This window comes from Balaenoptera borealis (assembly GCF_965194805.1).
Source record: "Balaenoptera borealis genome assembly, chromosome: 3".
Taxonomy (NCBI): domain Eukaryota; kingdom Metazoa; phylum Chordata; class Mammalia; order Artiodactyla; family Balaenopteridae; genus Balaenoptera; species Balaenoptera borealis.
In genome coordinates, this window is record NC_138866.1 from 106,493,646 (window position 1) to 106,519,935 (window position 26,290).

Consider the following 26,290-nt stretch of genomic DNA (forward strand, 5'->3'; position numbering starts at 1 on the left):
CTAGGAAGGCCCAAACTGGGCACTCCCAAGTTCCCAGCATCACTTTCCACTCCTCCTAGTATGCACATGGGAAGCAGGCTGTTTTCCAGAGAACACGGGCAGAGTACCTGGCATGTTACTTAGCAGCATTCAGAAGCCACTCAAAAACATGTACTTTCTTTCTTTATATGTATTCACCACTGCCAATATCGTCCTATCTCTTCCAGTTGGTCCCTTTCCTGTCGTGATATCTCTTCTACCCAGTATCTAAAATGGATCCTCTAGTGAAGTCATTCACCAGGCTCTAATGTCAAAGTTTCAGCTCTACAATTTATTTGCTGGGTGAATCAGGAAAACTAACCTTTCTAGGCCTCAGTTTTCTCCTCTGTCAATGAGGATGTTAATAACAGTGCCTTCCCCTTGGGGCTGCTGTGAAAGCATTTCATTTGATATTAGCTACAGCTAGTATTCATGCTCAGACCCACACCTTTCCCCCAACTTAGTTTGGATACTTTCCCTTTCCTTTAAAGGGCTACAGCACTGACAGGCCAAGCCACATGACTTAGCACCTAAGTGTAACTCTCCTGTAGAGATCTTTGTTTTGTGTTACTAGTTTTGTCTCCAAACCTGGATCTTAAAAAAAAAGTGTCAGGATGGTGGTTGTTTTTACAGACTGTGAAAGTAATTTATAGGGAATACAGAAAATACAGAAAAATATGAAAAAGAAATAATAAATAATCCATAATCTCACCACTAAGAAAAAAACAACTGTTAACATTTTAGAGGATTTCCTTCCAAACAAGATCTTATGTTTCACGAGAGCAAGGGCCAAGTCTTAATCTTCTCAGAATTTTCCCTGGCTTCCCCACACCTAGCGCCTCTCCACACTCCCAGCACCTAACCTACCACAGTGCTAAGCACTTTGCAGCTGACAAACACACGCCTGTTCCTTAGCTGAGAGACGTACTGATGTGGCTTGCCCCTACACCTGTGTGTGGACTGTCTGCATATTGAAATAAGGATACTGTCAGAATTAGTGACACAATCTGTTTAGTTCTTTGTTCGGTTCAAGCTGCTGTAAAAGTGTGCTCAGATCTGTACTCCATGTGACTGCTGTTTGTGTTTGGTGGTGAAAGTGTGTTTCTGGTGAAGCCTCATGTTTCCCTTTTCAACATACTCAGATTACACATACCTACAGGAATGGTCATCCCGTGAATTTTATCAGCCCAGCCTGCGTAATACCGAAGGGTTTTGATGACTCCTTGCAAATCGATGTAAAAAGCTTGCAGGAATGGTTTGCCACCATTTAGGGATTCCATGGTCTGTAGGAAAAGAAATGGAGAGAACTTTCCAATAATACACTAAGTAACTTCTACAGCAGAAGAAAAAAGGAATAGAGAGAATACAAATGAATCTGAACAATGATGCATACCTGGTCAACTCTGATTTCCCAAATGAAAAGATTTTTAGTACCGCGTGTTTAGTTTAGTTTCCAGTAAAAACCACAATGAACTTAACACGTGTGTGTTCTTGTGCCTGTGTGTTTCCAGTAACCACTATCCCAATATATAAACACAACTGGTGATAAAGAAGTGTTCTGCTTGTCAAACCAGCTTCTGTTGTATTAATGATCAGAGCTGCGTGGGGATTTTTCAGAGTCTACACCAGTATTCTGAATCCAAAAAGAGGAGCAGGGACATGGGCTTTTATGCAGTTGATGAGACTATAAAACGTTCTCCACACTGCCAAGACCCCTGCTGAGAAATGGAATAGCCACGGTGCACAGCAAGTTTATTTATTACCAACAAATAAACAAGATCTCCTCTAGGGAAGCTCATACTATAACAACTTGAGGGCTGTTTTTTCATAAATATTTATGTTAATAACCATTATCTATTAAGAGTGAAGTATCTGGTCTATTTAATAAAAATACAGTTAGAGTTATTAAGCAGTTTTAGATGATAAATGTTATTATTTTAATGACACAGTCCTAAATAGGGTAAATCTGTAACATAAAGAATTACAAATGAACACAATGAGTATTTTGACTTGAGAAATAGTAAAGGTGTTACATATTTAACAAATAAAATTAAAAAAACATGTTTGTAATCTCATGTCCTTCTCTTCAAGGACATTTTACAACACATACTGGTACGAAAATTATTTGAGTGCTGACAAAACTAAAATTGAAATATTCTCCATTCAATGACATGAAAATATTATTTACAGTGCAATTTTTCCACTTACCATGTGTATAAGATGGAACTCATTTTAAAATATCATGTGACCTATTCACTGTATACTGGCTCACCTTTATTAAAGGAAATCAAGTTATTTCCCAGTTCTTTTTAGAATATTTATATGTCTGTGAGATGAGCATTACATTCTCCACACAGCAGGCATAGAGCCAAGGTCTTGACAGCATAGACTGAAGTAGAGTCAATAACCAGAATCTGGGCCACCTAAATGGTCCATCCCTATGCGCTGTTGACACCAGCTAAACTTACCTGAGAGTTGCCAGCCCTAGGTTTATTTTCAATTGTGTTTACCTGGGTGCAGTATTAACTTCAGTATTCTGGTCAGGAGCTCCCCCTATATTCGAGAGGCTACCTCTTAACAAAACTCACTCCTCTCATGCCTTGTGAGTGTTTAAAAGTAGAAATCACATTTAAGTGTGATGGGAAAAAGGACTTGACCACAGTGAGACATATGTCAGAAACAGGATGGCATATGAATTTTATGACATGAAAATATAACTGCAGAAATGAACTATATCATCATCTAGTAAGTACTGCTAATCTAATGTTATAAATATTATGTGGATTTAACTCAATTAAACAGACACTTATAGACCATCAATGTGCCCCCATTCACCGTTTTTGTGTCACAAACTATGCTAGGATTACAAAAAATGGAGTAAAATATAATTTTCACTTTCAAAGAAATCATAATCCAGTAAAGAGACAGCATATAGACCAGCATTCCCCCAAGGTACTCCAAAGAATTCTGTTTTGTACGATATTGACAGGTTAGCCAGAAAAATAGTGTTGAGGCTCCAACAGGTTTGAGAAACACTGAGTAGGGCTTGTCAGAGTCTTTAATATGCTAAGTGTCTTATGAATCTCCATCGAACACCTTTTCCCAATATATATAAACACCTCATTGGAAACAGTATTCCTTGAAGTACCAAACTAGAAAATATTTTTATAGATCAATAAATGTTATATATAGCAAGAGTTCTAAACCATCTCCACAAAGGATTCACTTTTGTTTCCACGCTATGAACAGACCCATGAAAGGGATGGTAGGAGGGAGAGCCATGGTAGAAACGACACTGAGGAAGGGTACTAATGCTTCCCTCTCCCAGAGCGAACCCAACAGTGATCTGATTTCCCAAACAGAGGGTAGAATATAGTATTCATGGCTTTAATGCCCTGACTCAACGAGGATGCCCTAAATATTAAATGATCAACTATGGGTCATGCAGGTGGAGATCCCTGCAAGACAGGTATACTGCACAGGCATTCCTAAATGGTTCCAATTTCCAAAAAAGTTGGTATTCTCTAAGAAACTGACTTTTATTTTTAAAATAGCAACAACAACAATGACAACAATAAACCACTAGGAGAGGGGACATTCCTTATGTGAGAAAATGATTGTTTTAGTGAAAGAAAGTTGCTGTCTCCTTCTGTCTCTCCTATTAGTTCTAAAAGAACAGAGGGAGCGGAAGTATATGAGAGGTCCATATCATGCTCTCTGCTTCTGAAGGATTCTCTTTAGTCAAGAGGGGCTAACTCTGGAGAGGTAAAACTCTTTTGATTGCCAACAGTAATTTGGTATTGGTTTCCTGCAAGGAGCGTGGTGACTCTCTTGCTGCTTGACTGTTTTTGTTCTTTTTGTTGAGGGTGGGAGGAAGGGGGACGAGGAAAGCAGGAAGGTCCTTACCAGTCATGGGAAGCTATGGTTTTGTTCTTCAAAATTCAATAAGAAGAGACACTCAGCTGGTCCTCCACTTCCCCATCTGATCCCAAAAGCCAAACCTCTACCATTTTTCATGTGTATTATGTACCCTTTAGCTTGTTCCCCAGGTCTGCTTCATATCATACTTTCAGAAAGACTGAGGAATCTAAATTTCAATGGAATGGTAAATTTGGGGTAAAGACGTGATGCTTTCTTAGGTTACTTACTGCAAGGACTGCCCTGTCTCGTTCCACCAAGTCTGCAAGCTTATCCAACAGACGTCCTCTTTCTGAAGCATCCATCCTTCTCCACACTGAGCCAAGAGAGAAAGCCAGGCGGGCTGCCTGCACTGCTTTGTCTATATCTGCCTGTTAGAGAGGAAGAGGCACAAGTGAAGAGAGAGATTGCTACAAATAAAGGAAGAACCATCTGCTTTCACAAAAAAGGTGATGAATGAACATCAGTGGTGATGTCTGGAGAGCATAAGTTTATTGCTTTGTTGTCTGAAGGTAGTTATTTCATGAGAAATTTTTTTCTAAGACAAACATACCTTGTCTGCTTCTTGAACTTCACACACCTGTTCTCCTGTGGCTGGATTATAGACAGGAAACACTCTCCCACTTTCCGAGTTCTGCCACTCGTTGTTAATAAAAATCTAAGGGAGTAGACAACAGAATGGGATCCATGAGACAGGTGACAGGAAGTCAGTCAATGGTGCCGTATTATATGGAAGTACCATAGTAGTAATACTTGCTCTGTATGCTTGCTGGTATATAATTAAAGTATAGAATTTGAAGTGTTACAAGAAACCCTTGATCATTATGCAGTCCAGCCTCACCCCCAATTCAGAAATTTCCTTTGTGGTACTTTTAACTCAACGTCATCCAAAGATTAAATATAATTCTTACCTTTAGTGAACCTGTCAACTACTGAGAGAGTCAAACAAGGAAGGAAGGATAGACAGTCTTACATACATACAAACCATACACTGAGATTGAGAAAATATTTATTATAGTCCAAGCTCTGGCCAATATCCCAAAAGGGTAAATCGTGGATCAAACTGACAGTCATCCGGCCTTAGCTACTAGTTTCTCTGTCAGAGGCATAAGTGACTTCACAGGGAAATCTGAAGGGTGCTGGAATAAGCATTTGCCTGATTTATAGTCAGATCCTGAACTGAGCAATGACTCTGACCAAACCAACTGGTGAGTTAAACAACTTACATGTGTAAATCCAAGTTAGATTTCTTTCCTTTTGCTGGGTAGGCTATGTGGCTCAGCAAAGGGAAAAGGCCTATAACTTTCAAATGGGTCTCTCTAGGATTTCTTAAGAGCCTTGGTTTCTTTATATAGGAAATGAAGATTATATTAAAATGGCAAAGAAATGGTTTAAGAAATTATTCAAGTCAATTTCTCAGAAGATTTGTAAGATATGCATTAACGAAGGAGGGAAAATATAGGCAAAAACATTTAAAAAATTTTATTGATATTAAGAGAGAAATCCAAACTAATATTTTTAGACTATGAAAGCTCAAAGAATACACAAAGATATTTTACTCTATAAAATTTATGGCACAACAGTGAAAATTTCTGAACCTATGCACCATTCAGTAGTCAGTCAGTTTAGAACAAACACAATGATAAACTGATTTGCTACTGCCTGGAATTTTAATAATCACAAACGAGGCTGAGTGTAGATCTACAATTTAAAAAATTAAGTTCTAGATTATGCCAAAGCTTTGCTTTTTCCTTGATTTGATAAAACAATGAATCTGTGTTGAAGGAGTCTTCTTTTCCTGAAGGCTTTTTAAGATAAAGTGGAGAAAGACCTTAAACCTGTAAAAGCACTTAATACAAATGTACTGAGCACAAACACAATGACCTTGTAATTAACAATTTTTTTAAAGTTTTTACGGTGAATGTCTAAACATGCTTAACATACTGTATTCATTTGTATAATGTATTCAATAAATGCATAGATATTTCTAGACACAGGAGAGGCAAAGATGATTAAGAGTTCCAGCCTTCCAGGGTCAACAGTCTCTAGTAGTTCATTAAATACTCACAACAGGGCTTCCCTGGTGGCGCAGTGGTTGAGAATCTGCCTGCCAAAGCAGGGGACACGGGTTCGAGTCCTGGTCTGGGAAGATCCCACATGCCGCGGAGCAACTAGGCCCGTAAGCCACAACTACTGAGCTGCGCATCTGGAGCTTGTGCTCCGCAACAAGAGAGGCCGCGATAGTGAGAGGCCCGCGCACCGCGATGAAGAGTGGCCCCTGCTTGCCGCAAGTAGAGAAAGCCCTCGCACAGAAACTAAGACCCACACAGCCAAAAATAAATAAATAAATAAATAATAAAAATAAAGGAATTCCTTTAAAAAAAAAAATACTCACAACAACCCTAATGGCAGGATTTTATTATCTCAACTGAAAATGAAAATAATTGAGAGGTTGAAAGTCCGAAGAAGCAGGTTCTCATCGTGACTCTGATTCAAAGTCTGCTGCTCTTTCCACTACACCGTGGTTTCCAGGACTGCTCAGCCCAAAGAAACACAACTAGTTATGTCCAAGCCTAAATCAGATCTATAATTCTTGGACTCCTGATCTAGTTCTCTTTTCACTCCATTTAACAAATTTCCTAACATTTCACAGCGCATCAAATCTGCACACTCCTTTGAAATACAATATGATCTCAAAGGTAGCAAAAGAAAAAAATTAAGAGGTTAGTTTCATTAAAGATTCACTTCTAGAGATTATCAGGTTTAAAGGAGAATGGGTCTTGCCAATATTCCTTATTCCTTTTATTCACTATTTGACTGAAACTTCTTAACCCTTGGAACATCATCAGATCCAATTATAGTTTTAAGCTTCTTTGTTGAACAGTTCTAAATGTTATGTAAGGATTGATATTTCATGACTTTTATTGTTTCTTAGAGGTCTTCCAAAGATCAAAGAGAAAAATTACTTATTTTTTAATAGAATAAAATTCATTCTCTTACTGTTATCATTTAAGTACACTGATCGTTTTATCAATCTAAAATACATTATGGGATCTTAGTTAGCTTTTCCTGTATCTTGAAACATATTGCTAATTTCATCATTCTTGGAATTATTTCATCACTCATCAATTATTTCCAACTATGCTTAAAACAACCCTAAAATAATAAGGAAACAAAAACATTATGGAACTGTCTAGAAATGAATAAATAAATACAACCCCACTATTTCATCATCCTTTGGTTTTATTATTGTATTATCCAAAGTAATGCATTATGTCTCAAAAGGGTATAAATAAAGAAGTGTGGAGACACCATCTTTGTCATATTCTTTTTACCTTTCATTGAACACAGTTAAGAATTCAGAATTTTTCATTTCTGTCCATAATGAGAAAGAGAAGAAAATTAATAGAAAAAGACATTTCATAACTGTTAGATGAGTCAGAAGCTGAAGGCAAAGAGACAGAAACACTAGAGACTGCTGATGAGGGTGAAACTGACTGTATAAGCAAAATCTTGGACTATGAGTCTTTAGGATAAATAAATGCATTTTCTCCAAATTAATAATCAGGGAGCAAACAAGATACTTATCAACACAAAAAGGAAATATGATAGTCTAACCCAACTAGTCATTCAATAGGAAGGACTTAATAATTTAAAACCATCCTGTTTTGATAAAAGAACATGTAAGAATTCTTTTATCTTTCATGATATTTGTGGGTAAAAATTTACTTGATATGATTCAAAAATGGACAAATGCTGAAGGTAGGTGTATACACAAAGGTGACTGGGAGTACAGATATTACGTAGAAATAAAAAAGTTCATTGGATTGATCAATCTAATTTACATTTATAAAACTAAAAATGAAAATGTTTTTGTAATTATGGAACAAAAATGGCCATGCTCTTTTCTACAAAATTATGAGCCTTCAAACTTTTCAATAGTATTACATTATGATAATACAAATGCAAGAAGAACCAGAAGTAACAGTAAGATATAACCTATAAGAGATGTGTTTAAAATCTGCAATCAGTATTTATGGCATAAATATTTCCAGTTTCAAACATGATGGCTGATGAGTAGTTAGTTGCATTCAAAGGCCATTGTTCACTTCATGTACATATACCTCCAATACCAGGAAAATATGGAAGAAAAATTGGTTTTATTATGTTTAAATTCTTGCTCTGTTGTTTTCACTGTCTCTTTACTTTCACTTTTCTAAATTTTTCATAAAATAACTTAATTTTAAAACTTTATAGCCTCCATTGGACCCAGATGGTAAATGTGATGACTATTTTTCCTGGTATGCCAAACATTAAAATATTTCATATTTTTACTGTGCTATTATCTTTTATAGACCTAGCCTTATGACACTTAAAAAACAAAGGAAAGCAAATTCCTCCAAAATACCTGAAGGTTTTCATCTTCTCTGAGCAATTTCAAAAGTTTTGAATGCTGTCCAAAGTGTTCTTCTCTGACCAGGGCTCCTTAAAGAAACAATATATCTCAGGGCTCTAGAGGGAAAGGACAAGATGATCCTGGAATACTGTGGTGCCAGAAATCAAGTACATGCTCAAAAACTGATGGGGACCTATCAAAAGGACACAGCAGCCAACATGAAGGGGCTCCCAATGGCCAATACTGGGACAATTTAAGCAACAAAGCAAATAGTGATAGTAATGGATTATTACCCAAAGAATAAAAAAGGCATCCAAGAGTCCAAAATGATATAAATTTTTTATGAATAAATAAATGGGGGATAAGGAAAAGCTGTTCTTAACAGTAGAATTCAAACTAATAGCTGTCAAGGAATGATGGAATTAGATTATCATCATGTGTCAAACCCCACAATAGTAATTGCTTCAGGCAAATATCATCAATGGATGGTAAAATTAGTGGGTAAAAGTATAATGAAAAATTGGATGTTTATGTAGTCTCAAAGTATCTCCCCTCAAGACGCTTATTAATGACAAAGTAGAAGATAGTAACTTATCATTGGAGAAACTTGGCATACAGCACCTTAACCAAGTGATCAAAGTTAACATCACCAGTAATGGGACAAATTGATCTTTCTTAACATTTCATCTGCTTGTCCTACTGATAATTAGAAAGCTGTGTTGAAATCTCCCACTTTGGTGGTAGATTTGTCAATATATCCCTTAGCTCTATCATTTTTATACTTACAAATTTTAGGTTATTTTATTAGTGAATTTAAGTGGAACTATTAGATTCTCTGATAAAACAAAACCATTTATCAATATGAAGTGACCCTCTTTATTACTAATGAAGCTTTGTGTCTTAAAGACTATTTTGTTTAATATTAGTAAAGTCACGTAAGCTTTTCTTTAGTATTTTCCGGATAGATCTTTTCCCATCATATTACTCTCAATTACATCTTTATTATTTTCATGTGTCCCTTTAAATGATGTATGGCTATGTTTTATTTTATTCAATATGAAAATCTCTTTTAACTGGCAAGTTTAATACATTTGTATTTATTGTGATCATATTTTGGGTTAAATAATGTATCGTGTGATATTTGGACTTAATGCTTTTTATTTGTCTTGCTTTACTTTACTTCCTGTCTTCTCCCGTCCTGCCTCTTTTTTCAACTTGACTAATGTTTGTTGTTTGTTTTATAATTTAATTTCCCTCTTTTATTGGTTTGGAAGTTGTATATGATCTTTCATGTACATGAACACGTACATCTTTCAAGAACATGAACATCTTTCATGTTCTTTCACTGATTATCTATGATATTTTATCATGCATATCTAAGAAAATTAAGTATAAAGTTAATATATATCTTAACATTCCTCCCAAACAATTACAAGGGCCTTAGAACACAAAATCTAATCACTCTTCTCCAGGGGCATGTTATAAAATTATTATTTTATACAGAGAAGGATTTCTTATATTTAGTAAGATTTAAAAATTTTTATTCTCATGATTTCTTAGAATTTCATTTAGTAAATATTTGTTGGGGGTAAAGTCTCAATTCTGAACATATATTTATTGCACCCTCATACTCAAAAGATACTCCCAGAAGGTTACTCAATTCTAGGAAGACAATCATTTTCTCACAATACTTTGAGAATATTATTCCAATATTTTCTATCTTGCAATGGTGTTTACAAGAAATCTCTGCTGTAAATCTCTGGTTATCATTTCTTTGTTGATGATTTGCCTCTTCTGTCTGGTTGCTTTTCAGATCTTGTCTTTGTCTCAGTGTTTTAAGATTCATCACAATATGTCTATGTATCAATTTCTTTTTTATTTTGATAGCTAAGCATTTTGCTTGCAGCGTCTCTGAGTTTTTGTCTCTTATAATTTCTGAATATTCTTAATCACTATCATCATTTCCTTGAATATCATTCTTTCTATTCTCTGCTCTGGAACTCCAAGCGTTATACCTTTTTAGTCCATCCTCAATGTCTTTAACCATTCATATTTTCCATCTCTTTTTAAAAATATTTTATGTAAATATAGCTTTGTTGTGTTTGTAAATGTGTGAAAAAAATACTCTTCTAAACAATTCAAACTATACAGGAAAGCAAAGAGAAGGTTAAAAAATCACCTCAAATTTCATCATCCAGAAATAACTAAAGTTCACATATTCATGACCATCCTTCTAGACATGTCTCTAGGCAGATATACACACACACACTATTTTACGAAACAAGATCAATTTTACATGAGCTTTAGAATTTGCTTTTTAAAAAGTTAACAATATGCTACAGACATTTTTAATGGTTTCTTTGGACTCCAATGTGTACTTCTGTGTGTATGTATATAGGTGCGTGTGTGCACGCACGCATGTGTGTGCATGGGTGTAGCTTAATATATTCAATCAGCCCTCTACTGAAAGACATTTAAGTTGCTTCTGTTCTTCTCCTTTTTCCTCTGTGCTGCAGTTGAATAATTTCTTCAGATCTATCATTCAGTTCTCTTTACTAGGGTCTAATCTGCTAATTTCAATGTTTATATTTTTATTTCTAAAAGTTCTGCTTTGTTCTTTTTCAAATCTGCGTGGTCTTTTTGTTTTTGTATTAAAAATTAATACTTTAATTTTTAGAACAGTTTTAGGTTTACAGAAAACTGAGCAGACAGTACAGAGAGGTCCCATATACCTGCTATTCCCCTCCTCAGTTTCTTCTGTTTTTAATATCTTGCTTTAGTGTTGTACATTTGTTACAACTGATGGACCAGTATTGATAAAGTCCATAGATCATATCAGGCTTCACTTTTTGTGTTATACAGTTCTATGGGTTTTGAAAAATGCATAATGTCATGTATCCACCATCACTTAGCACAGAATAGTTTCTTCACTGCCCTAAATATCCTGTGCTCCACCAATTTATCCCTCCCTGTTCCCCCTAAACCCCTGACAAACACTGATCTTTTTTACTGTCTCCTTCATTTTGCCTTTTCCAGAATGTCATATAGCTAGAATCATATAGGAGGTAGCCTTTTCAGACTGGTTTCTTTCACTTAGCAATTTGCATTAAGGATGCAATGCATAAAAAATATTGCATCCTTCATGTTTTTTCATGGCTTACTAGCTCATTATTTCTTAATGCTGAATAATATTCCATTTATGGATGTGCCACAGTCTGTTTATCCATTCACTTTTTAAAGGACATCTTGGTTGCTTCCAGTTTGGAGGAATTAAGAATAAAGTTGCTATTAACAGCCATATGCAGGTTTTTGTGTGAACATAAATTATCAACCCATTTGGGTAAATGCCTAGGAGAGCGCTGGATCACATAGCAAGACTATTCTAAGCTTTGTTAGAAAGTGCCAAACTGTCTTCCAAACTGACTGTACCATTTTGCATTCCTACCAGCAATAAATGAGAGCTCTTGTTGCTTCACATCCTTGTCAGCATTTGGTGTTGTCAGGTTTGTTTTGTTTCATTTTGTTTGGATCTTAGCCATTTTAATAGATGTTCAATGGCACCTCATTTTAGTTTGAAATTCCCCAATGACATATGGTGTTAAGAATTTTTTCGTATGCTTATTTGCTGTCTGTGTATCTTCTTGGGTGAGGAATCTTAGATCTTTTGCTCATTATTTAATTGAGTTGTTTTCTTAGTGATGAATTTCAGAGTTTTTGATATAATTCGGACACAAGTCCTTCATCTAACATGTGATTTGCAAATATTTTCTGTCAACTTGTGGCTTGTCTTTTCTTTCTCTTTTGCAGTACGTTTTGCAGATCAGAAGTTTTTCATTTTAAGGAAGTCCAACATATCATTTTTCCCTTTCATGGATCATGCTTTTAGTGTTGTATCTAAAAACTCACTGCCAAACCCAAGGTCATCTATATCTTCTCCTATACTATCTTCTAAGATTTTTATAGTTTTGCATTTTACATTAGGTCTATGATCCATTTTGAGTTAATTTTTGTGAAAGATGCAAGGTCAGTGTCTTGATTCATTTTTGCATGTGGATGTCTAGTTGTTCCAGCACCATGTCAAAAAGACTATCCATTCTCAATTACTGCCTTTACTCCTTTGTTAAAGATAATTGACTATATCTGTGTGGGTTTATTTCTGGGCTCTCTATTCTATTCCATTGACCTATTTGTCTATTCTTTTACCAATAGTACATTGACTTGATTACTGTAGCTTCACAGTAAGTCTTGAAGTTGGGTACTGTCGATTCTACAACTTTTTCTTCTCCTTCAATATTATTGGCTCTTCTGCCTTTCCATATAAACCTTAGAATCTGTTTATTGATATCTACAAAATAACTTATCAGGATTGTGACTGGGATTGCACTGAATCTACAGATGAAGTTGGAAAGAACTGGCATCTCGACAATACTGAATTTTCCTGTCCATGGGATATCTCCCCATTTATCTAGATTTCCTTTGATTAATTCCATCAGAGTTCTACATTTTTCCTCATAAAGATCTTGTACATATTTTGTTAGGTTTGTACCTAAGTATTTCTCTTTTTTGTGGCAATACAAATGGCACTGTGTTTCTTATTTCAAATTCCAAGTATTCATTGTTGGTGTATAGGAAAGCAAATGACTTTTGTATATTAACTTTGTGTCATGCAACCTTGCCATAATCACTTATTAATTCCAGAGGCTTTTTTTGTTTTTCGGGGTTTTTTTTTTTTTTTTTTTGGTCAATTCTAGGGATTTTCAACATAGAAACCATGTCATAAGCAAGGACAGTTTTATTTCTTCCTTCCCAATCTGTATACGTTTTATTTCTTTTTCTTATCTTAACTGTATTAGCTAGGACTTCCGGTACAATGTTGAATAGGAACTCAACATTGAAGAGAGAATATTTCCCAGTCATAGAGGGAAAGCATCTAGTTCCTCACCATTAAGTATGATATTAGCTATAGGTTTTATATAGACGTTCTTCATCAAGTTAAGGAAGTTCCCTTCTATTCCTGGTTTACTGAGAGTTTTTACCATGAATGGTTGTTGGATTTTGTCAAATGCTATTTTTGTATGTATAGATATTATCACATGATTTTTCTTCATTAGCCTGTTGATGTGACATATTACAGTAACTGATTTTTGACTACTGAACCAGTCTTGTACACATGGAATAAATTCCAGTTGGTTGTGGTGTATAATACTTTTTAAACATTGTTAGATTTTATTTGCTAATATTTTTGAGGATTTTGTATTTATGTTAACGAGAGATATCAGTTTGTCGTTTTCCTTTCCTGTAATGTCTTTCTGGTTTTAGTATTAGAGTAATGCCGGCCTTATAAAATGAATTAGGAAGTGTTCCTTCTGCTTCTATTTTCTGGAAGATATTATAGGAATTGGTATGCTTGGTAGAAGTCACCACTGAAACCACGTGGACTGATGGATTTTTAATGGGGGAGGTTATTAATTACTGATTCAATTTCTTAAACAGATATAAGTCTATCCAGGCTTAGCCAGTATAAGTCTCCATCCTCAGCTCCCACCATCAACTATTCCTTCCTTTTGTGTCTCTTAGGTCAATCTCAGGAGAGTGGCAGTTGATTGGGTTCCAGTACATCTTTTCAAGCCAGTCTTCAGATGTAAATTAAATGACTGCCCTTGGGTCCAAACATCTGGAACCAGGAAGCAGAAAGTCATGCAGTACGGTTTGAGTCCATTTAAACTCCAAGTCCTGGGTCAGGATAACTTACGATCAAAAGAACCATGGAGAGGCAGGCAAGAAGTGATGACTATTTCAGGACTGGGTGCCAATTTGGTAGATGTTGGGATTTTAAATATATATTGGTAATGTCTTTGGTTTTGGTGTCAGGGTAATGCTGGTCTCAAAGAATAAGCTGGGAAGTATTCTCTCCTCTTTAATTTTCTGGAAGAGTTTATGTAGAAGTGGCATTATCTTTTCCTTAAGTATTTGGTAGAATTCACCAGCAAAGGCATCTGGGCCTGGAGTTTTCTTTGTGAGAAAGTTTTTTTAGCAACAAACTCAATTTCTTTAATAAATATGGAGCTATTCAAATTTTCTATTTCTCCTTGTGTGAGTTTTAGTAGAATGTCTTTTAAAAAATTTGCCCATTAGTTATCAAATTTGTGAGCATGGAGTTGCTCATAATATTCCTCTGTTATCCTTTTAACGTCCATGATGATTTCTCTCTCATTTCTGATATTAGTAATTTGTGTCTTCTCTCTTTTTCTCTTTGTTAGCCAGGCTAGATGTTTATCAATTTTATTGATCTTTTCAAAGAACCAGCCTATGGTTTCATTTATTTTCTCTATTGTTTTCCTGTTTTCAATTTCACTGATTGCTGGTATAATTTATTATTATTTTTCTTCTGCTTGACTTAGGTTTATATTGCTCTTCTTTTTCTCGTTTGTTAAGGTAGAAGCTTAGACTATTTATTTTCTAATATATATACTCAGTGCTATAAATTCCCCTCTAAATACTTCTTTCATTGCATCTCACCAATTTTGATAAGTTGTATTTTCATTTAGTTCAAAATATTTTTAATTTATCTTGAGACTTATTCCTTGATCCATGTGTTATTTAGAAATGTGTTGTTTAATCTCCAAATATTTTGGGATTTTTCCAGGTTATCTTTCTGTTATTAATTTATGGCTTAATTTCACTGTAATCTGAGAGTATTTTTTTATATGATTTCTACACTTTCAATTTTGCCAAAGTGTGTTTTATGGCCCAGAATGTGATCTAACTTGGTTGAATGCTTCAATGTGAACTTGAGAAGAACGTGTATTCATGGAGGTTTAGTTTACTATTCCTAGAACTAGTATTGGCATTTTGCTTCTAGAGAAAACTCAGCCTTTGCATTTTCCTTCAGCCCCTTGATTTGTTTTCAGATCACTGTTCTTTTAAGTAAGCAATACATTAAAAATAATATATGCAAGGATAGCTGCTCCCACTATTTCTATTTAATATTGTAATAATATCTGATATTATTAGGTCAAAAGGTTGAAAATAAAATAAGTAGTATTTTCTTTATTTTCAGACGACATGATTGTGTAGAAATTCCTAAAAAATCTACCAAAAAAGTACTAGAAGTATAATTTAGCAAAGTCCCAGGATACAAGATCAATATACTATCAACAAATCATTGGAAACTGAAATTCAAGTACATGTATTTACTCACACACATTAATTCATACAAGAGCTAGTTGCATTGTGATTGAAGGATCCTTTAGAGTATGATAGTTTACTTTAATGCCAGAAGTGGAAATCCTGGGCAGCAACTATTAATCTTTTAAATGATGTAAATTAAAAAATAATAATCTAAAAAAGAGTCTAAAAAAGAGTTAATGGATCTAAGTTGCAACGCAACCACTTCATAAAATTGAGGGAGCTGCTAAACCCTCTCACTCCTCCTCTGTGAAACAGGTTTGATAGAACAAAAACAGCGTGGGTTCAAATTAAGTGGGGAAGGAATAGCAGAGCAGAAATTTGATTTCACAGAAAAAAACTGCAAAATGTTCATTAAAGGCCTATTCTAACCAGGGAGCTGTTTGTAGGTACCACTGAAAATCTACAGAAGATGTGTACTCTGCTGTCCTGGAGCTTATAATCATGTTTCAAAGACAAGATTACTTGCAGGAAAGTTAAATAATGTTAAGACACTCTATGATTTAGTGCCAAGATGAATGGTAGAGATAAGCACCACAGGAGTTTGCTTCAGAGAAGGGAGATATTGGTGTGGGCTGACATGTTAGAAGAACACTTCAGGGAAACAAGAAATAATGAGGGAGTATGACCTGGGGTAGGGAACGGATAAGGTAGAAGAAAGAAACTCTATCCCTAATAAAATTATTCAGCTGGCCTCATCAGTCCCTCCTCCTTGACTTCAGCTCCTCTCAAAGATTATCTGATACCCGGGTTGAAGATGTGTGACAGAGAAGGAAGAAATACAAGTTTAGCTTCTCTCCTTCCCAGCTAAAAGTCCCCGGACCCTACAAGTAGCTCCAGTGGCTGAGGGCCCCAGCACTCTCTGCACTGGCCTCTACCACAGCACCGTCTTCAGAGCGAGCAGGGTACCTTCAGGCAAACAGGGCCAAAAAGCCATGAAAACTCACAGTCAGAGTAAATAGGTCAGAAACACATAAACCTAGCCAAACAGAGTCATATAAAGAAGGAAGACACGAGAAAAGAGAGAAGAATCTTTTAAATATAAACTAATCACATTTAATAGCAGCAATTAAAGGAGTGAAAAATACTGTAGAGGAAACAAGAAGAGGAGACTTTTAAAAGATAAGGAAATGAATATTGAAAAACAGCGTTAGAAAACATATTTATTTTTAAAAATACAGTTCTGTTTGAATAGAAGAGACTAAGAAAAATAAGCCTTATTGATTTCACACTGAGAAACAATGAACTGAGAAGGGAACGAAGGATGAAGGGAGGTGGGGATGGAGGGAAAGGGAGAGGGTACGACAGGGAAAATAGACAGAGGTGGAGCTCATCTGTCATGAAAGTTCAGGTATTCAATATTTTGAACTATTCAGTGCTGAATGACTAGCTTTCTTTTCTTTTTGCACCATGAAAATACTGTTAGAAAAAGCATTTAAAGCAAGACCAGCTAGAAAACATGCATAGTCTGTGTCATAAGATCAATTTTATAGCCATATACTTGCATCATCAGAATCCTACTATTTGCAGACATATACCGTGCTTGGGGTCCTCGTCAATTTCTGCATTTTGCTAGTATCCCATGCAATGGAAAAGGAATTATACTGTAGGGGAAGTGTGGTATTCCTTGGGTAGCATAATCCAGATATTCATAAGTATGTGTACTTGGGCCAAAAGGTTCTCAGAAGCCATGCAAAGAAACGCAGAAATAAAGACAAGGAGTCCCTGGAGATCAGTAGGGACTTTTTTGTTTTAAAAAGTCTATTCTAAACACAGCTGAACTCATGAGGATATGTCTCTTAAAATATGGGTTTCCATGGTCTCTTCCTATTGAACACCCTCCCTTCCCTTCTTCCCTTCTTTTCTTATCTCCTTCAACAATTTTTATTGAGTGCCTACTCCCTTCTAGGCATTGTGCTCACTAGTGTCTCCTTAGATTTCTATATTTTCTTTCTTTTCCAGGCTGAGCAAATTATGTCTTTCAGGCTAAATATATCTGTCTGTCTCCAGTATATGACCTCAAGAGTATGAGAGGGCTAAAGGGGTTCCTGTGCCAGTCATCCCAAAAGACAAAGGCCAATGCTTCCATGTAGAGCACCAAAACACATCCAAATAATTTTTTTAGGAGAAAATAAATGACTCACATTACTGATTTGCTTGTAGAAAACAGACCTGGCTAAAATAAACTCAATTGTGTATAATCAGGATACCTACCTACTCTACTGTCCCACGATTCCCATATCTGGGAATGCTTTTCACATCTGTTTTAGGAAAAGTAGTAAGACAACAGTCAACTGGTCTGAGCAGCCTTATCAGAGCCACAGTGAATTACAGCATTTGTTACTCTGTTACATGTTGAAGCAACATGGCATTAAAGCCAAGTACACACCAATGTCAGTTGTGACATATTCTCAAATTGGCAGAAACTTTGCTTGCCATCAGTGATATGGCAGAAGGCAATGGGAATTGCTACTGGTAATGGTTAATGTTCATTTCTTCCTGTTCCACTTTCTATAAACAAGGTAATGCCTATACAAGCTCATTACTGTAAACTGAGCACATTTAAATTGGCAGTAAAACCAGAGTATTTACTCTAGTGCACATATAAAGTGCCTCATCCAATGTTTTGGAAATGTTTCAAGTTTTGAAACCAAGCAGCTGGCAGCTTTACAAGCCAAACCTTACACTTAAATCACTCACTCTGGAAAGTTTTTTGGTGTCCCGTGTCAGGTAGTACCATTCAGCAGACATTCATTCCCCACCCCTTGGATTCTTTTGCAATAAATTTGCATTCATGGGGCTCTTATAACTGTTCCAGCACCACAGACTCCAATGGCTGTTGATTAAATGTATATATCCTGTGCGTTTAATCTGACTTTCATTATGGCCACTTCATAAAAATGCCACAGACTGGACAAGCGATGACACATAGCAAGAACCTGGAATCCCTGCAAAGCCTCAGATTAGGTTTTTTTCTCCTTCTTTATTAATAGTGACCATTTTGTGGCCTAGCTCTAAATCAGCAAAAGTATTTGACAGCAAATGTTCCTATCTATGGATTATATATAACCCGTCCTAAACACTAGATGAAAAAGGGATAACCCCAGGAAAGGAAGGGCTGGCTTCCATGTAAATCATGTTACAAATTGGACAACACCCAGAGAGTTCATTGTTCAGCCTCAATTGTGAAGGCCATTCCCATTTACTATTCCCCTAGAATCGATGTTAATTAAGGCAGACTGAGACCATAAATCAGCCTGGGAGTTTACAATGTAATACAGCATTAAACATACATATTTAAATTAAAAGTAACTGATTAACCACAAGAGTTTTTCCAGAATTGGCCGAGGCCATTTCTTTATATGAAGACATGTCACCTTTCATTTTTGTGAAAAGGGGAAATGAAAGAAATATTATCTTCTAAAAAGGTGAATTAAGGCTAGTAAATGACTCATGACACTAGTTATTGGGAGGAAGGGAGGAGCTGAAAAGAGAGGGAAAAGAAGAAAAAGGACAGTCATGTGTGAAGGGGAGTGTCTTTGTCCTGTCTCCCTTAAAGTTATTAATTTTTCTGTTATTCACAATCACTATATGGTAGGCACTATGCTAGGCACCGGGGATACAAAAATAAATAGGGTCAGCCCCTGCCCTTGAAATAAGTGTTCAGCACTGTAGTGGGGGAAGACCAACACAGGAACAGCTCCAATGGTATGACATGGTAACAACATTCAAAAGTATTACTGAATACCTACTATGAATATGCTTTAAGGATAATAGATTTTATATTCTAATTTTATAAAACACTAGACAAGTAATTTGTGTGCCTCGGAGAAATCCAACCAAAGAACCACACCTGCCTGATAGAAGCCAAGAGAACATCCTTCTGAGGAGAGGACTTGGGCTTCATCAAAGAAAGCACCAGATCTCTGAACCCACAGTTGAAAAAACAGAACTGTTTGATAAGTAAGTCCTTCTCCAAGACCTGTGCTAACAGAGCACACCTACACAGGCCCAACTATACCATGAAGACCAAATTTGTTTTAACCCGAAGTATATGGATAATACACATTCAAAAAATAATTCTGATTATTAACATTATTAGGTACCCACCATTTACTGAGCATTTTCACTATTTCACTTAATCTATATAACAAATCTGTGATGTAGGTATTTTCCTTCCAGATGAGTAAACTAAGATTTATGTTACAAGTCCAAATTTATACTGCAAATAACTTACAGGGCAAAAATGTGAACCTAGGTCTCCCGAAGTGAAGTACAGAGCTTTTTCATTCCTCTTAACATTACTGGTGTTCCCCCCTCTTCTCTGCTGAACTATAACAGTAAGTTAAAGATCTGTGTTCAGTTAGGCCAAAGGCAGTAGAAAGAACATAATTAGGAACTTTACTATAAAGTCAGAACTGAAAACCAAATGGATCAAGAGAATAATGATGAAAGTTAACATGTGAGTGCTTACTATGTTCCAGGCACTGTTCCAGACACTTTACATGTATTAACTCATTTAATCCTCAAAATTACCACATGAGATAGGCACTGTCATCATTTCCACATCATAGGCGAGGAAGTGGAAGCTCAGCTATGTAAAGGAACTGGGGCACGGCAGTGGTCCTCCTTTGACCACTACCAATTATGTAGTTTGGCCATTTTATAGCTCATTATTTAGACTGATTATGCCTGGGGGTTTATTTATAAGAGGATACCACTTTAGGGCTTCCCTGGTGGCGCAGTGGTTGAGAATCCGCCTGCCAGTGCAGGGCACACGGGTTCGAGCCCTGGTCTGAGAAGATCCCACATGCCACGGAGCAACTGGGCCCGTGAGCCACAACTACTGAGACTGCGTGTCTGGAGCCTGTGCTCCGCAACAAGAGAGGCCGCGATAGTGAGAGGCCCGTACACCGTGATGAAGATTGGTCCCCGCTTGCCACAACTAGAGAAAGCCCTCGCACAGATACGAAGACTCAACACAGCCAAAAAAAAAAAAAAAAAGAGGATACCACTTTAACAGTTCTATTTTCTTCCACAGCGAAAGGAGGAGGAGGAGGTGAAGTGCTTGTGCTCCGGTCTTGGTTTCACACTAAATGTTCGGCAAGTCTCCCACCGTCCCTCTTCCATCTATGACAATACCAGACTTGGCAACTGAAGACAGGCTCATCGATGGCACCTGTGATACAAATCCTCTGTCCAGTCCCTTGACAGACTTTGATAATTGATCATGACACTTCCCAGTTAAACTCTTGAATACTTTTCAACATGGCACTTTAGAAAGCTACTACCAATTGAATGGAAGATGCCATCTCTAAGGACTTCCTAGTTCTAATACTCTGCCTGTCTGAGGTACTGGGTATAGAACACACGTGACCACCAGTGGGCGCTCAACAAGAGAGTTTATCAGAGGTCCTGTGACACTGTAGATTTGTTTTGTTCCTTTTCTAAGTGCAGGTTGATGTTTCATAACTACTTGAATCATATATCTCCATGCCCATAGCCTACTCCATCCTCCAGGTTCAAAAGTTACTGCCTCCTTTTCCAATTATGTCATATACTTGAACACACAACTAATGTGCTAGAAAGATACCATTTGAAAAAAGTGAAATTTAGGTGGAAAAAAGTCCTAGAACAAACATGTTTAAACTTATGCAAAGTGATCACCAAGAACAACTGGAAACAGCTCACCTCCCGCAAAATTGGTTTTAGTTTCTTATTGTGAAACTATGCAGCATGCCAAGCTCATACTTTAACAGCTAAGCCTTATTAAAGTACTATTTTTAAATGCACTAATGAATGAATATCTTTTTTCTTGGTCTAAATATAGTAAAGGCTGCTTTAATCAAGAAGAGACAGATTCAAAGAGCTGGAAAGGGCTTTAGATACAATCTATGCAGAAGGAAAGTGTTATATAAATAAACTTGTCAAAAGAAGTCCAATGACTTGCCCATGGTCATACAGCCCATTAGTGGCTGAATAGGGACTGGAACCCAATATCCTGATTCCCATCCCAGGGCTTTTTCTAAATTTAAATTTTGTTGATGTTTCTTTAGAAAGAAGATTTGATGGTCGACCAGGAAATATGAGCACCTCTTTCACAATGTCTCCTTAAAATTATTCAGCACAAGGAATTTTGTTTGAGTCCTTTTTTCCTTCAGCACAATCAACACGGGTGACAGCAAAATACTTTTTCATTTTCTTTCTTGAAGGCAAAATGTGTTATGGAAACAGTGGTGATTTACATTCCTAGTGGATTCCACTCAGAGGTGAGGTCCTGGGACATTTTCTGCATTCTCCTCACATGCAGAAGCAGGAACTTCTGCCAGAGGACAGCAGCCACACTATTGTCGTCTTCAGAGAGAAAATTATTTTCCTAGGCTTATTAAAGAAAAGTTTTGTGCTCTTACAACCACAGGGCTATATTTGAGGGTCCAGGAAGGGGACTTCAGAACCAATCCCTATCCTAACGACCTTCCACAGAAGGGTTGGTTTTGGATGCGCGGAAGAAAAAGGGAATGGCCAACCTTGCCTGATTTAGGAGCTGGTTACAAATTCACTGCATCAAAGTGCTTCCTTTTTCATATGTTCCTTTCTCTGAAGAATCTAGTTATCAAAACAGGCATCAAATGCCAGTCTTTATGAAACGATCACAGCTACCTGGCTCTCAGTTACCTCACCCAGCTAAGGGAATTAAAATTAAAATTCATAATGGCAGTTAATTAGGGACATACCACACAGGCATTTGGAAAAAACCTGTGAGTACAATTTCCTTCTGTAATTACTTCATAGCATCCTAGAATTCTGAGAACCTGGTCAGGAAATGTCATCTATTTCCCCATCTCACAAATTTTATTCCCTTCCTGGTGGAATGCTTTTAAGAACTCTAACAAGGACAATACTCCACATGCCTTCTGCCAAACAGAAGTGTCCCTTCCCGAACCTGAAAGGAACAGACATCTCATAGCATCCCAGAGAGGTGGCCTGAAGTATGAATGAAACATATGGTTGTGTCCCTGGCTTTAAACAGTAAAGATGATAAAGGCAGGCTTTTTGAAAGCCAATTCAAGATGACTGGGTTGGTTTATACAATTTTTTTCAAAACACACCACCAGGATAACAAAGTAACATGCAAGTCTGTTCTCCCCAAGACAACTAGAGAGACTGAAGTTGCTTAATTATTCAACAGTAATGGTAAGATGTCATGAGGGTCATGTCTATGTATGTAAAACAAAGTAGGAAATTCATTGAGCACTGAGGTGATTAATCTTGCATGTACTTCTTTATCTTCCTTATAGAACAAACTAGAATGGAAGTACTAGAGTTGAAAGATCTCCATTTAAAATCAGTCTGCCTTTTACCACTTGTGTAATCCTGAGCCATCTAAAATAGACTTTGAAATTCTTTGAGCTTTGTTTCCTTTTCTATAAAAGCAGAAATAAGGCCTGTTCCTTGCAGGGCTATTGTACAATTAGGTGAGATAAAATGTGAATGTGCCTAAGGCTTTGCTGGCTAAAATGTAAGTTTCTGCCTTTTCTAAGTTCCTTGAAGAAAGGTCTCCCGGCATCATTTGGATTCCCCCCACATTCTAACACAGCACTTAACATGCAGACAGTTTTCAAAAGATTTAATAAATCATGTTACTGGGGAAAGAAGCAAAGGTGGGATAAGGAATTCAGACTGGCTGTCAACAGGAATTTGATTCTTCTAAAAATTGCTTTAATTTGTTTTATAAATCTCAGCAGTTACTTGGATAAAGATTCAAAACAGTGAAGCTTAGCCACGCAAGCCAAGCCACATCACTTGGCCACTTCTGCAGCAGGAAGACAGTCAAGGACAAATCAGGCTTACCACACTGCCAGCCCACAGCAAAGTGGCCGTGACAGTACAGAGAGGCTGCCATGAATTTTCTAACTGGAGAATCTAAACCCCTGAGGAGTTCTCAAAGCAGCAGGCATTAATAGGAGTTAGGTGTAAATAACTTCCTATCCTCAATGAATCTTTGACATAAAGCTGCCATGTTTTATTTCAGTAATAAAATGTTTTGTTTTTTTAATAGTAAATGCTTCAAATGATTTGTATTAAATCCTGCAGTAGATTATGCCTTGGCGAGTTGAATTTTACTCGGTTTGCCGCTAAACTGCTTTTGGTTCATCAAAGGAGAGTACCAGACAGCAAATCAATAACCAGACTGATCTATTTATAGGAAAAAGTTCAATTACTTTTAATTAAGAGTGGAAAGAAGTAGTTTGAGGACTTGTCATACCTTAGTTATCTCCTTTTACATGATTGTTCCATTGTTTCTGCTGATGTACTTTATAAAGAGATTTACGGACAACAAAGTACAGACAGCACTATCCTTTAACTATATAAAATTAAATTCCTACTGTTATAAAAAATTATATTGATGATCACCTCAGTATGCTACCTTGCAAAGCTGGTAGCCTTTAAATATTATAATCAAAGGCAATAAAGGTATTTTTAACTTTAATGAACAAAAATCCCCACCTTATTTTACTTCTAATTAAGAGGACACCTATATAAAATAAAACAAAGAAGCAAATGTCCAGATCACTTATGGGGTGAGAGGAGAAGCTTCCTATTGAAATATCTAGGTAGTGAGAGCAAAAGTGGTCCTGTTGCCTTCCATTCTTCGCTTTGCTTCACGCCAAAACATCTGGCTAAAAAGTGAAAAAACACCCAAATGGCATTGTATAGGAAAACACCTAGATGACTGATTGCATTTTTCGCTTTAAAGTCAATGTTTTGATATTATCGAGACATGGCCTTTGTTCAATAGGTGTAATTGTTTCCTGGCAAAAAGCATGGTTTTACAAAGCCTGCTTTGACAAGGACTAGTTTATCAATCTTAATTTTAATCAATTAACAGTTTTAAATAATAGACTCAATATTGTATGCCTTGAATCCCACTTATCCTGAGTCTTAGGCTGAAAGGCAGGAGAAAGAAAAAGCCTTCAACAGAAAAGACTGCAAACTAGACTTTGAAAGTATGTAAATAGCACAAAGTCAAAGAAATGAGAAACTAGAGGCAACGTTTTAAAATAGCTTTAAAATATTAATCTAAATTGATTGTGCCAGAGTATTTTAAAATAAATGCTGTATGCCCAACATATTACACTAACATGCCATGATTACACAAATTATGTTAACGCTGTAAACAGAAATAAGTTAGGATATTAGCAGTTAGGTAGCCAAGATCCACCCAGCTTCTCACATATCCATCTAACCTCAAGGTCTGTTTCTGAAAGTGAAAGGACACTGATGAGAGTACAGAGACAAACGATCCCCCAGAGGACAGTTCAGTTTGGCCAGCCTTCAGGGGACGAGGCTCCATCCAACTGAACTAGGAGGCGAAGTATGGGGGGTAGGGGGCTGCCTTCTTTCCCAGAATGAGGCAGCTAGGATTACCTAGATTAAAGGGCTCTGAGGGTAATTCCAAGAACCTGTGACACAGATTAGGGCAGACCTAGTGATTCAGGATCCCAAGGGTTATGGCAGGGTATCTCTACCACAGACCTAAACTGTCTGATTTTCCCAGCCTCAGTCATATCACCAGGTTTGACTAGCACCTATGTTGACACTCATGGAGGTCTTTTTGGTCTTCTTAGGTGTCCTAAGATCAAATTCTGCCTCCCCATTGCTCTCAAACTATTTCTTTATGGATCAAATTTCTACATGTATAAAGATTACTAAACGGTGTGACTTAGGTGTGTCATTTAATCTTTCTGTGGCTCAATTTTCTCAACTCTAAAATAAGAAAATCACCTCATCCAGTGGTTGTAAGGATTAAAGTATTGGATTACTGAAAAGTCTGGTATAGTGTGCACTCAAACTCTTAACTGATTCTGATTCTGAATGTAAACCATCAATTCAAGGCAATTTATTAGTGCTCTTAAAAAGCTAGACACTCCTTGTTCTGTGTTTATTTGTTCATTTATTCTTCTCTCTATTGCCAGTAAGACCCCTTTGCCAAACCATGAGAGACACATAGGGCAAAAGGATGAGAGAAGAAGGTAAAGATGGTGAAGGTCATCCCACACTCCGACTAGTCTCTCAGAATTTCTGATTGTGACCCTTGCCTGATTCGGCCATGAAGACAGACTAATGCGGGTCAGTTCAAACACACTACTGTAGCCTGGCCCTGAGAGGGTCTGAGCAGTGGTGTGGGAAATACCCTTGGAGAAGAGCGAACTTCAGGAAGGACTTTAAGGCCCTCCTGTCGGTCCTGAGAAAGCAGAATGTGACTTGATGTCTTTTTGACTTCTGCTTGGAAACAAATGTTCCTTTGCCTATCTTTCCTAGGTTTAATTAGTCTTCTGTCTCTCTCAGAATTCAGCCTGTTCATTTGCAAATGGAAGACATCAGAAAGGCTAGTGAGTGTGGGTGTGGGCGTTGGTGGTGGGGAGGAGACTGAAGTGTTTATTTTCAAAGCCACAGGGGTCCCCATTTGAAAAAGCACCCAGCTTATCTCAATGTTTTTGTTTGTATGATTTTGAATTAAAAGGTTGGGGCAATTCATTTAGGAGATTAAGCTGTCTTACAATGGGCCTAGTTGCCCTATTTATTTACTAGTACTGCTAGGGTTAAAAAAAAAATCTTTCTACGACACTCCTTTTCATTATTCAAGTGCAATAATTTTAAAGGATTCCTTTGGTCTTTGATTTTATTGCCAATTTATTTTCCATTAAAATGATGTTTATTTGCTGGTCACAGATAAAAATCACAAACCATGTGTGTAACAGTTTAGGG

The 26,290-nt window shown here is 36.7% G+C and overlaps 1 protein-coding gene and 1 long non-coding RNA gene across 3 annotated transcripts in view; one reads left to right on the forward strand and one right to left on the reverse strand.

Moving 5' to 3' along the window:
* LOC309626862 overlaps positions 1-26,290 on the forward strand; it is an 844,624-nt gene that overhangs the window by 164,839 nt on the left and 653,495 nt on the right. The gene's annotated exons all lie outside the window — the stretch shown is intronic.
* The window catches only part of ALDH1A2 (aldehyde dehydrogenase 1 family member A2), a 101,254-nt gene that overhangs the window by 55,722 nt on the left and 19,242 nt on the right, over positions 1-26,290 (reverse strand). For both annotated transcript variants that reach the window (XM_082387891.1, XM_082387892.1), the window contains 3 exons: positions 4,490-4,594; positions 4,167-4,307; positions 1,172-1,301 (listed from right to left, as the gene is read on the reverse strand). In XM_082387891.1, coding sequence (XP_082244017.1) covers positions 1,172-1,301; positions 4,167-4,307; positions 4,490-4,594 — 376 coding nt within the window. The remainder of the gene's footprint in view (positions 1-1,171; positions 1,302-4,166; positions 4,308-4,489; positions 4,595-26,290) is intronic.